This window comes from Balaenoptera borealis (assembly GCF_965194805.1).
Source record: "Balaenoptera borealis genome assembly, chromosome: 13".
In the NCBI taxonomy this organism is placed as follows: domain Eukaryota; kingdom Metazoa; phylum Chordata; class Mammalia; order Artiodactyla; family Balaenopteridae; genus Balaenoptera; species Balaenoptera borealis.
The window spans coordinates 99,772,440-99,785,768 of record NC_138870.1 but is presented as its reverse complement, the minus strand read 5'-3'; the positions used below and the strand labels follow the sequence as shown (position 1 = coordinate 99,785,768).

The window sequence follows — 13,329 nt, the reverse complement described above, 5'->3', positions numbered from 1 at the left end:
CTATATCAAACTTTTCCACGGGATTCAAGTTTATTTTCACAGAAACCTCCACAATTTTTCTGTTTGCCCTCAAGTTTCAGCAGCTTACATAACATTCAATTACTTCAGGGGTTACAATAGCAAAGACTCAACAGGGACAAACCAGTTTGGGGACAAACGTCCTGGATCTCATTCAGGTGCGGGTGGCCTGGGGAGGAGCCCAGTAGGGCTCCTATGAGCATGGAGGGACGGGGTGCCAGAGAAGGGAGCAAGTTCTGCCTCTGTTTTGTGTCAGCTATTCAAGGACAGATGCCCCAGTGGTCCCCACTCCTACAGTTTTACGGACGAAGCGTGCCCTCCAGACCCCTCCCCGCTTCACAGAGTTAGGGCTCCTCATCCTTGCGGCTGCCACATTCTCATCACACACCTGGTCACCAAAACCTCTGGGAATTGATGAGGTGGCCTCTTACCAAGGCCCACTGCGCCCCATTCGTTTCTTTAAAGTCAAGGTCGGGGCTGGAAGAAGCCAGAGAGGCTACCTCCTCAGGCCCAAGTTGAAGGGGCACCAAAAAGCAGTAATCAAGACAACCCAATTAACAGTGGGCATAGGGTCTGAATGGACATTTCTCTGAAGAAGATACACAAATGGCCAAAGAAGCGAAAAGATGCTCTTGACACCATTAGCTATTAGGGAAATACAAGTCAATGCCATTTCTCACCCACTAGCATGGCTAGAATCAAAAAGACAGACAATAACAAGCACTGGTTTGAATGTGGAGAAGCTGAAAGCTCAGGCACTGCTGGTGGTTATATAAAATAATGCAGCCACTTTGGAAAACTGGTGGTTCCTCAACAAGGTAAACATAGAGTTGTATGACCTCCACTTCTAGGTATATCACCAGGAGAAATGAAGACATACGCCCACACAAAAATTTGTACACACATTTGTAGAAAATTTGTACACAAGTTCTGTTCATAGCAGCATTATTCATAATAGCCAAAAAGTGGAAACAGTCTAAACATCCATAAATAGATGAATGGATAAGTATATATCCATACAATGGAATATTATGCAGCCAGACCTTGGTTTCTAATGCCATTCTCCAATAAAAGGAACCCAGTCTCCTTGGAGAAATGCCTGATTCTAGAACTAGGGCAGGGATTATACAAAATGAGCCTGGAGCACCTTGCAGTGCCAGAAACTAAGGAAGGGTTCAAACACACACACATACACACACACACTACATTAAGGGGACACAGGCCAACTGAAAGAGCTCCCAATAGGCAAAGATTGAACAATCTGAAAGAAGAGAGGAAGGAAGGAAGGGAGGAAGGGAGGAAGGAAAGAAGGAAGGAAGGGAGGGAGGGGAAGGAGAGGGAAGGAGGGAAGAAGGAAGGGAGGGAGTTTCAGAGGAGGGACCGGGTGGGGCTGGTCCTTGGTCACCGGTCCTCACAGGTTTCTGCTGGTCACCCATCTTCACAAATCAGCATAGGATGGCTGAAACTGAGCAGCTCCCTGCTTTCTCTTCATCCCTATGGGGTTCAAGAGGCTTCTCTGGGGAGACTGCCTGGGTCCCAGTGGCCCAGATACACCAGGAAGGCCCCTGCTCTCCGGCAGTGTAGCCCACTCAGGAAGCAGGTGCAGTTAGAGACATCTTGTCCCGTTGTGCAAGAACCCAGCAGAGGTGGGAGTGGAAACCCAGCTTGACACACAGTGTGGTCACTCACCAAGCCCTGGATCCCAGCATGGGGCAGAGGTGGGGGCATCTTCCAGAGGGGCACCTTCCTCTAACTCACACAAGCCATCCTATTAGCCAGCAGTAGTGCTGGGGGACAGATGCCTTGGCTCCAGGATCTACACTCTCCCTTAGCTGCTCCCCACTTGCTCCAGCCCTGGGTCCACCTCACCTCTCCAGTCAGGGCTGGGAGACTTTCCTCCTCCGTGTGTCCTCAAGGAGCTCTGTCTATGCTGGGAATCCTCCCCGTACCCCAGGCAGGCTGCTGGCTTTCTGCTCTGCCTCACCCTTCCCCTTGGGCAGTGAGCACAGGGAAAGGGAAGGAGGAAAATACAGGGGAAAACAAGAGAAAGCAGAGCCCAGATCAACATCTCTGATCCGATCTCTCCACACAGGCAGAGCGCCTGGCCCTTGCCACATGCACAGTGCAGCTCGTGTGGGGCTGGCTCCCTTCCTCCTTGGACAAAATCACACAGTGTTTTGAGGTTCTCAGAGCACCTTCCAATCCTCCCCTTGCCCAAGCAAGTCAGGGATGGAGCCTTTTCTAGCTCTAGGATCCAGTGGTGACTCCCATTGGGTGGCACCCAGCTCACAGCTCGCTTTAACCACCAGCACCACCCCACCGTGGTCACAGGCCTGCTAGCCCTTTATCCTGGGAACCCTCCCCGCGCCCACCTTGCACTACCCTTTCCATCCTAAGGGGAGTTACCAACTCCCCACTTGACTCCGCCTCCCTCACCAGAGTGATTGGCTAAGGGGTAGGCACCTGACCCAAATTGGGCCAATTGGAGAGTGCCAGCCCTTTGGCATCACTCATTGGTCCAAAGATGGGCACGTGGCAAAACAGACCAATCAAGGTCCTTCTCTAGGATTTCTCTACTCAGACCCAGCTGTGGGGCAGGAGGTCCACCCCCTGGGAAGACACCTGTTGTTGGCAAAAAGAAGCAAAGAAGTGGGGCAGGGAGTCCTGGCAGGGGCCTTCAGTAAACTTCTTCCTGCACAGGTGGTTTGAATCAGGTTTCCGTCCCAGGCAGTTGCGATCACGTTAAGAACATGGACCCTGGAGCAAGCCAGCCTTGGCTTTGAGTCCCTTCCAGCACTCACTAGTGTGTCGCCTTTGGCATGTTACTGAATAGCTCGGTGCTTCAGTTTCCTCAGCTTATTGGGGGATTGAATGAGTTACAATAGGAAGCCCTCAATAACATCAGCTCTTCAACCAGGAGCACTCTGGGTCCTACGCCTTCTCGGGCCCTTGACCCCTCCCATGTGGTACCCATAGTCGTTCAGTCTGCCCATCAGAATACCTGGGTATGGTTTGCTTCCTTCTTGCTGAAGCCTGCACACTGACTTTCCTTAATGATCCGGCTGCAGTGGTCAGCCCTTCCTTCACTGGCCTGCTCGGGCTCTTGTTTTCACATGGGCAGTGGCAAGATGGCAGGCAGCCCAGCCCCAGGGATGGCTCAGAGACCAATGCCAGTGATGGACACCATGAGAGAGACTCAGAATTGCCCCTTCCCTTGGTGGTTAACTTTGTTTTGGGGTCCAGCTCACCTCACATGGCACCCGAGGAAGTGCCCGGACAGTGCTGGGAGGTGCTCAGGAAGTGCAGGTACTGTCGTACGAGGTGCCCAGCTCCCTGCTCCCAAGGTAGCTGCCCTCCCAGGGGGCTGCTCAGCCCCTCACACAAACAGCTATCAGCCAGGCTTGCCCCATCACCATCAGGGACTTCCATCCAGACCTGCCCAGATCTGCTCAGATCTGCCTGAGCCCTAGCTTGAGCTCAAGTTGGGGATATCATTTCCTTTTTCTCTTTCTTTTTTAAAATGTATGTATTTATTTATTTATTTATATTTATTTTTGGCTGCATTGGGCCTTCATTGCTGCACAGGCTTTCTCTAGTTGCAGCGAGCGGGGGCTACTCTTCGTTGTGGTGCGCGGGCTTCTCGTTGCGGTGGCTTCTCTTGTTGCGGAGCACAGACTCTAGTGGTGCGGGCTCAGTAGTTGTGGCACGCGGGCTCAGTAGTTGTGACTCATGGGCTCTAGAGCGCAGGCTCAGTATTTGTGGTGCACAGCATTACTTGCTCCGCAACATGTGGGATCTTCCCGGACCAGGGATCGAACCCATGTCCCCTGCATTGGCAGGCGGATTCTTAACCACTCTGCCACCAGGGAAGCCCTGGGGATATCCTTTCTACCCCCAACAACTTTTCTAACCAACGAACAAAGAAAGACCAGGTTTGTAGTGGGTTGTAGTGGGTTCCACATGGAACCTCAGACTGTGACCTTACTTGGAAAAAGGTCTTCACAGATGCAATTATATAAAGATTTCAAGATTAAATCATCCTGGATTTAGGGGGCCCTAAATCCAGTGGCTGGTGTCCTTAAAAGAAGAGGAGAGGGACTTCCCTTGTGGTCCAGTGGTTAAGAATCCGCCTTCCAATGCAGGAGATATGGGTTCCATCCCTGGTCAGGGAACTAAGATCCCACATGCCATGGGGCAACTAAGCCTGTGCCCCGCAACTACTGAGCCCACACACTCTGGAGCCCACGTGCCACAACTAGAGAGCCTGTGTGCCACAGCTAGAGAGAGAAGCCCACGCGCTGCAACTAGAGAAGCCCACACACCCCAACGAAGATCCCAAGTGCCACAACTAAGACCTGACACAGCCAAATAAATAAATAAATATTAAAAAATAAAGAAGAAGAGGAGAGGACACAGACACAGAGAGAAGAAGGCCATATGGAAACAGAGGCAGAGATTGGAGTTACGCTGCCACAAGCCAAGGAACACCAAGATTGCTGGCAACCACCAGAAGCTAGGAGAAAGGCACAGAAAGTTTTCTCCCTCAGGGCCTCCAGAGAGAACCAACCTTGATTTCAGACTTCTGAGCTCCTGAACTGTGAGAGAATGAATTTCTGTTTATTGAAGCCAGTAAGTTTGTTGTAATCTGTTATGACAGCCTCAGAAAACCCATACCCACTTACATAAGGTACCCACTGGCAGTGTGGCTATATGACTAGGAAGCTTTAAAACTTTGCTCACTCTTTGCCCAAGTAATTCCATGTCTGAGCACTTATTTTTATGAAATAATTGGAACAATGCAGAGATATATGTGCAAGGTGTTCCCCACAGTGTTGTTCAACACAGTGAAAAGTTAGGAAAGAACTAAATACCTATCAATGGAGCTTGGTCAAATAAATGATAGCATCCCATGTAACAGAACATCGGGCAACTATCAAACACCATTATGTGTTTAACATCAAAAGAGATTACGTAGTCATATGTGAAAAAAAAGTTTCAAAATAGTATATCTGCACAAAACATATTAATCATAAAGAAAATATGGGTAAATTGGACTTCGTTAAAATAAAAAAACCTCTGTTCACCAAAATATAACATTAAGAAGCTGATTTCAAATGCTGGTTCCCCCACTAACTGGCTGTGAGAACTTGGGTAAACTTTTCAACCCTCTCTGCCTCAGTTTCTCGTCTGTAAAATGGGGAGGCTTTCTTCATGAGGTTTGCTCCAGTCAACTATTATCATGTAACCAACCGCTCTAAAACTTAGTGGTATAAAACAAAACAGTAGTCTTTTAATTTGCCTATGGATGTGAAATTTGAGCAGGGCTTGTGGGGTGTGGGTCATCTCTCCACAGGGTGTCAGCTGGGGTGCTTAACTGGGGGCTGGAAGACCTACTTCCAAGATGGTATACTCACATGGCCAGCAAATTGGTGTCAGTTGTTGGCTGGGGAGCTCAGCCAAGCTGAGGGTCAGAGACCTCGGCTCCTCTCCACCTGGGCCTCTCTATGGGCTGCTTGGGCTTCCTCATAGCATGGTGGCTGGGTTTCAAGAGCTAGCATCCCAAAAGGCAGGAAGTGGAAGCCACCAATTTCTTATGGTCTGGCTCCCACCAAAACGGCAATGTCACAGAGCTTCTATTGGTCAAGAAGTCACAGAACCCAGATTCAAGGGGAGGGGACACAGACCCCCATCTCCCAATGGATGGGATATCAAAGAATTTACAGATATGTTTTAAAACTGCTTTAGGGTTGCTGTGAGGATTAAGTCAAATCATATAATCACAGTCTCAAAGGACCATCCCATGGATGACTTATTAAATAGAGGGAAAAGACCTTTACAGGGAGAAGCCTGGCAGACATGGCTCGGCCAAGTGGTCAAAGCTAGCCTCACGGGCTTCCCTGGTGGCGCAGTGGTTGAGAATCTGCCTGCCAATGCAGGGGACACGGGTTCGAGCCCTGGTCTGGGAAGATCCCACATGCCGCGGAGCAACTAGGCCTGTGAGCCACAACTACTGAGCCTGCGCGTTTGGAGCTTGTGCTCCGCAGCAAGAGAGGCCGCAACAGTGAGAGGCCCGCGCACCGCGATGAAGAGGGGCCCCACTCGCCGCAACTAGAGAAAGCCCTCGCACAGAAACGAAGACCCAACACAGACAAAAATAAATAAATAAAAATTAAAAAAGAAAAAGAAAAGCTAGCCTCACAGTAATGGAACAAACTGACATCATTGCTGCTTCTTAAAGAAGCCAAGCAGGCTTCCCTGGTGGTGCAGTGGTTAAGAATCCGCCTGCCAATGCGGGGGACATGGGTTCGAGCCCTGGTCCGGGAAGATCTCACGTGCCACGGAGCAACTAAGCCTGAGCACCACAACTACTGAGCCTGCGCTCTAGAACCCGTGAGCCACAACTACTGAAGCCCGCATGCCACAACTACTGAAGCCCACGCGCCTAGAGCCCATGCTCCGCAACAAGAGAAGCCACTGCAGTGAGAAGCCCACGCACCGCAACGAAGAGTAGCCCCTGCTCGCCGCAACTAGAGAAAGCCCATGCGCAGCAGTGAAGACCCAATGCAGCCAAAAAAATAATAATAAATAAATTAATTAATTAAAAAAAAATAAAGAAGCCAAACATACTCCTGCTTCAGAGACTTTGCACTTGCTGCTCTTACTTCCTGGAACACTCTTTCCCCAGTTATCCACAGGGCTTGCTCATTGACTTTCTTCAGGTCTCTGCTAGCATCACCTCAGGAAGGCCTCCCTGGCCCGTATATAAAACAGCAACTCCCACTACTACCTGTACCCTCTGACCCTGCTCTGCCTTTCCTTTTCTCAGCGAAGTTACGTGTCTGTCTTTAAAAAATCGTTTCTTGTTTATTCTCCACACCACCACCCCCACTAGAATGTCAGCTTTTCAAAGGCATTTTTGTCTGTCTTTCTCACTGCTATACCCCCAGCATCTAGAATAGTGCCTGGAACAAAGTAGGGGCTCAGTAAAGATATGAGGAATGAATGAATGAATCGGGTGGTAGCAACTCAAATGTCACCTCCTTGATGAGGTCTCCCTTGATTTCACTCACACGTGAATGGCCTGGACCCACTGTTTTCAGCTTGGTGCTTCTGTGTGTCTCTGGGGGCTGAGCCGCATTCATCTGTGATTCCCCAGCCTAGCCCTCAGCATACCATAGACACTCAGGTAATGGTGCTGCTAGGTCTAATATCCACCTGTCCACACATCCAGCTTTGTAAAGCAGGTTTACACCTGGCATTTCGATTCATCCTCACCACAGCCTTCTGACATGGGTGTGTTGCCCCTGTTTATAGATGTGACCTGGAGAGGAATGATGGCTGACCCAAGGTCAGACAGCTGGTTGGGGGCAGAGCCACACCTAGAACCCGTCTCCTGCTTCCCAGGGAGCAAAGAGTGTGAAAATTACACTCTGTGGGGGCACCTTGGGAAGATCATAGAATCAGCTCCATCAGAGGCTGCAAACCCAGCACCTGCAGGGCCTGCCTTTGGGAGCTGGTACAGCAAGAGTCTCAGATTTGTCACAAGAAGCCAGAAATCCTAACTTGGCAACTGATTCAAATGAAGCCAAAACCCAGAACAGCCTCTTCCGAGGGCTGGATTCTGACCTTTGGCCAACAGTTTGCAACCTTTGCTCTATTGGATTCTACTAGATTCTAGATGATCCTCCATTTTACAGGCGAGAAAACTGAGACCCAGAAAGGGGAGTAATTTGCCCAAGGTCACACAGCAAGAGCCAAGATTTGAAAATCTATGGTCTGGAGAAAGCAAGATATGGGGGCAGTGACACAGACCCCCTTGCCCCCGAGTCAGTCCCTGACATTCTCTGTAAGGTGGCTCAGGCCAACAAGGAAAAGGAAAACAGATGCCTAATTCCGGGGGCAAGTGGCCGTGGGGAGAGCTGAGTTTCAGAAGCAAGTAGAACTGGGTTCAAACTCCAGCCGCAACCCTCACCAGCTGTGTGACCTTGGGCCAGGCCCTTCCCTTTCTGAGCCACGGCCTCTCCGCTGTGAGATGGAGACAGGATGCCCTGGGTAAGCGATGACTCACTCTCAGGCTCGGCTGGTCCAGGGGTGCGGGCCAGACTCCACTGGCTCCATGGGTTTTGGATCCTGCAGGCTGGGACTGTGCTGTGAATACTTCTGGAGGACTCTGATGCGGTTGCCACACAGCGCATGCGCGGCACCCATTCCTGTTTCATCAACCTCCCAGCTCTGCTGGCACAGAGATTGCACCGGAGCAGACTGTGGCTTCCAGAAAGGCCTCCGCAGGACAGGCTTGGTGACACCGGAGCCGACCTCCGGTCCCAGCACCCCCTCCCTGCTGAAGCCCGTTCACAGCCTGAGCAGGTGCCTCCTGCTTCTACCAGTAATGCCTCAGTCACCGGCTAAACAGCTATTCCAGTCCCTGCTGCTTCTTTCTTTTTTTTTTTTTTAACAAGCTCTCTCTTCAAATTGTAAATGCCCGAGGGGGTTAATACATTAGCTTGCAACAAATCATTTCACTGGTCTCTCCTGACATTCAGCTATGAGAGGGGGTGGGCAGGTGGCCTGTCTGGTTGGGCTCCTCACCCCTCTCCACCTCCAGGAGTGGGGAGACCCAGCCCTCCCCTCCCAGGGCCCAGAGGTCCAGCCAGCTCCTCCCACAGCAGAAATGTCATGGGGGAGTAATTTGGGCAGAAATGCCTCCTAGGAGGTCACTCCACCGCCCATCACACTGCCCTACCTCTGTGTCCCTCCTTCCCTGCCTCAGGGCCACTCTCTCCTCCTCGGCCCCAGCCCCTGCTGAACTCCAGACACTGGACTCCACTGCTGCTCAGGCTTTCCCCGCCCCCTCCCATGCCAGGCCAGAAGCCTCCCGCCCACTCACACCAGCTGGTGGGCCTCAGGCCCCATCAGTCCTGCCTCCTGAATGCTCCTTTCATCCCCCGACCATTGGCCTGAGCCTCATGGCATGTCACCAGCCACTGCAGTCTCCCCCGACTGGTCCCTGGCCTTTAGTCTTGCTCCCCTCTGCCCATGCTCCGTAGCCAAAGAGAACTTTCTAGAACTGTCTGGCAAAGGGCCTCCAAACTTAAGTCCCTTCTTTCAAGGCTGTCAGCTACTCTCAGAAGGAGAGCTCATCCCAGCATTCAAGGCCCCACTGACTTTACCTGCCTTCTTTCCTATATCTGATAACACGTGCCATGCATTTTTTAATTCCCCACATCCGAGCAAAAAAATTATTCATTGTTTCGCTGAAATTAAAATTGAACTGGGTGTTCTATATTTTACCTGGCAACCCTAATGTCAGTCCAAACACCCTGGACAACATCATGAGGTTTTTTTTAGCTTAATTTTTTTTTTTTTTTTTTCAGCTGTGCCATGCGGCATGTGGGATCTTAGCTCCCGCACCAGCGATCGAACCTGCGCCCCCTGCGTTGGAAGCACAGAGTCTTAACTACTGGACCTCCAGGGAAGTCCCCTTTGAGTTTAATTTTTTAGTATAGCTACATTTAAGTGCAATATCTTGGACATACTTATACCAAAAAACTGATTCATTGTTTATCTGAAATTCAAATCTAATTGGGCATCCTGCATTTTTATTTGCTAAATCTGGCAACCTAGGGCCTACATAGGTAACAGGGACCAGGGGGAATGGCAAGGGTCGGACAGCCCCAACCTGGACCCTGAAAACTCTGCCCTCCAGTCAGCCTGAAAGCCTCCTTTCCAAACCTCTGCCCTGGTACCTGGAAGGGGCGGGAGCCCAGAGACTCCTTGGGAGGAATTATTCCACTGCTGCCCACTTCTCTCCTCTCTCTGGGCCTAGTTTCCTTCTTTGTAAAATGAAACTCATGGTTTCTCTGCCCCGTTTCCCAACCTCTCCCAAGGATCAAACACCTGAGTCGAGTAGGGGATTCTCAGCTGACCGAATGCACCCAGAAGGCAAACAGGCTTGTGAGAGTTTCTGTTCTTTGGCTCACCCAAGGGCCTTGAGGAATAATTAAGACAAAGGTCCTTTTTTGCTTGTTTTTTCCCAAAGTACCTCGTAAACCAGTTAAACTACCTCAGTGATAATTGATTCAGACATGATCATCAACTAAAAGCATTGGGTGAAAGTTTGTTGGGAATTAGGACATTCACAGGGTATCAAAGTAAAAGTTACCTTTACAATAGGGAGACCAGGCAGGCGCCAACAGGCAGGTGACCCATCACCTGCCCTTTGATCCAATCTGTCTCCAGACTAAAGGAGACTAAAGACACCCGGCCAAGTAAAGGCCATGCCTGACCTGGGATTACAGCCTGGACCGCAAAAAATAATGGCTAGAAAGGACATTATGGGACAACTGGGACAAGTGGAATGTGGGCTGGGGATTAGACAACTGTGTTGTTTCAATGTTAAATTCCCTGAATTTGATACTTGCACAGTGGTATGTAGGAGAATGGCCTTGTTCTTGGGAGATGTGTGGTGAAGTGGGTAGAGGTGAAGGGCTACATATCTGCAACTAACTCTCCATGGTGCAGCCAGAGCAAACAGATAGATAGGGAGGAAGGGAGAAAAAGGTCAAAGGATAACAGCTGGTGAATCCGGTAGTTCATTGTACTATTCTTGCAACTTCTCTGTACATTGGACATTTTTCCAAATAAAAAGTCTGAAGGAACACCCACCCAGAATAAAATATCAGAAGTAGAAGGGGTCTTAAAGACCTTGTTCCATGACCCTTTCCCAGAGAGGGGAAGGTCTTGGCCTGTGGTCACACAGTGAGTGGCAGCTGAACCCTCCCCACTTGGTCTGAGTCCCAAGAGCAGGAATGGGCCACCTAACCAGTGTCACCTCTCGTTCTTCTCCCTGCCGTCCCTCAGCTGCCAACACTCTGCCCCTGGGGCCACCCTACAGTCATATAGGAGGTGAGCAGCTCCCGGAGTGTGGGGAGAAATCCACCCTGCCCCTCTCCAAAGAAACTGGACCACAACTCCCTCATGCGAGGCCAAGCCTGGCAGGTGGGATACTTTCTAGGGAAGCTTCCAGATGTAACCAGGAGTGAAATCTCCTTTTGTGCTTCACACACTGGAGTGTTTCAGTGGGGTGAGGTGTAAACACAACAGCTTTTACTGTAGTGAGAGCAAAATGCTTCAATAATTTATATTGTTATAATGTTGATCTTATATACTGCAACAATTATGAAAAGGTTCAGACAGATAAATAAGAAAAGAAATGGACAGTTAATATGATCTAAAGAGAGGCAACAACAGCATGATAACTTTAGGAGGAAAGCTGTTTCCTTTCTGAGTCTACAAGTGCATGTAATAATTTAAATGACAAGACGAAAAAATAGATTCCATCCTAATTGTGATTTTTTTTTTTAATTTATTTATTTATTTATGGCTGTGTTGGGTCTTCGTTTCTGTGCGAGGGCTTTCTCTAGTTGCGGCGAGCGGGGGCCACTCTTCATCGCGGTGCGCGCAGGCCTCTCACTACCGCGGCCTCTCTTGTTGTGGAGCACAGGCTCCAGATGCGCAGGCTCAGTAGTTGTGGCTCACAGGCCCAGTCGCTCCGCGGCATGTGGGATCCTCCCCGACCAGGGCTCGAACCCGTGTCCCCTGCATTGGCAGGCAGATTCTCAACCACTGCGCCACCAGGGAAGCCCCCTAATTGTGATTTTTTAGGACTGTTTGTTGGACTAGCATTTATAGCCTTAGTCTAAATAGTATTTACGTTTTGTTTATTTAAGGCCATTTAGGTGATGATTAAAAGGAGAAAGCCAACTTCGTCACCTCCAAATTTCACGAGAAGAAAATCCAACATCAGCCATCCACATTCGTGATAACCATCATCAATCCAGGTGTAACAAAGAACACGGAGAAAATCAGAAGTGACTGGGGGAAATGCTGAGGTTCGGGGTGGTCTGTAGCTCCCCTGGCCTCTGTGGAAGGTGTCTCTGGAGAGAGCACCTGTGCCATGGGTGGCCTAGGAAGCACCTAGCAATGAGAACTTACTGGCTGCACATGCTGAAGTTAAGCTTTCCTATTTGATTACTTGCTTTGCAATCAAGGCCAGAGAGCCCTGGCGGGCCAGCATGGGCCTACACAGAGCAGGCACCTGCCCACTGTGTTGAATTCACTCATTCAACAAGTATCTATTGAGCACCTACTACATGCTACTCTATGTTCTGTGCTAGGTTCCAGGCAGGCAGGGGACTTCAGAGCAGAGTCCTGCTCTTAGGAAGCCCACAGTCCTCTGTGATGGGGTGGGACTGGGGGCAGCCCATCCCTGAAAAAACACACAGGATGACTTTAGCTCAATGCTAAGTGCCAGGAAGACCACAAGAGGCTGCCTGGAGAGGGAGTCAGGGCAGGCCTTGCTGAGGACGGAACATCTCACCTGATGCCCAAGCAAGAAGCCAGGGCTGACCCTGAGGCAGCTGGGGATGGTGTTCCAGAGAGAGGGGAAGGCCTGGACGTGGGACCAAGCCAAGCAGTTTGAGGAACAAGAAGGCCTGTGAGGCCCAGCAACGTGCTCAGGGTCGCAGGCTGAGGTCAGGCCAAGCGGGGCTTCCTCCTGCAGGCCTTGGAGGCGGAGTTTCCGGATTTTATTTTAGATCCCATCAATGGGGGGCGCCATCTTCTCCCCTATAGGATGGCAAACGAGGCCCAGAGACCGCCAGCGTCCCACCCGAGGCCACACAGCGGGTCAGAGCCCCGCCGCAGGCTGACGGGGCGACTGCGCAGGCGGCCGGCCTCGCGTTCCAACGGCCCCTCTCCCTCCAACCCTCTCCCCGCGGACGGAAGCGGGCGGGGCGGGGCCGGGCCTCGAGCTCGGCCTCCCGCCCCCGCGCCCCGACTGGGCCGCGCTCGGGCCCGCCCCTCCTCCTCGGTGACGCAGCCGGGGGGCTGGCCCGGGGCGCGGCGGTCTCGGCGGCGGCGGCGGCGGCGGAGCGAGCGAAGAGCGGCGCCACCATGGGGGCCCAGCTGAGCACGGTAGGCGGGGAGGGGACGCCGGCTGCCGCGGGCCCGGGGCGTCGCTGCGGGCCGGCGGGCGCCGGACCCCCGTCTCGGGCAGCGCCGACTGCGCCCGGCCGCTTGGGGCGGCGGGGGGGGGACCGGGCTCGGACGCGGGCGCAGGACCCCACCCGGCCCCGCCCCATCCCGCCCGCCGCGCCCCGGTGGTCCCCGTGCGGCCGTGACTCACGCCCGGGCCTCTGCCCCCGGGCCCAGCCCTCCCGGCCGAGGGGCGTCACCCGGAGGCTGGCGGCCGCGCGTTCGGGGCGCCCCGCCCGCCGCCGCCGCCGCCGCCGCCGCCGCCGCCCCCCTCAG

At 52.0% G+C, this 13,329-nt stretch overlaps 1 protein-coding gene across 1 annotated transcript in view; it reads left to right on the top strand.

Moving 5' to 3' along the window:
• The first annotated feature begins 12,861 nt into the window (after positions 1 to 12,861).
• Positions 12,862 to 13,329, top strand: part of CYB5R3 (cytochrome b5 reductase 3) — a 24,893-nt gene continuing 24,425 nt past the window's right edge. Inside the window, exon 1 of the mRNA XM_082352680.1 lies at positions 12,862 to 12,993. Coding sequence (XP_082208806.1) covers positions 12,973 to 12,993 — 21 coding nt within the window. The 5' untranslated portion in view covers positions 12,862 to 12,972. The remainder of the gene's footprint in view (positions 12,994 to 13,329) is intronic.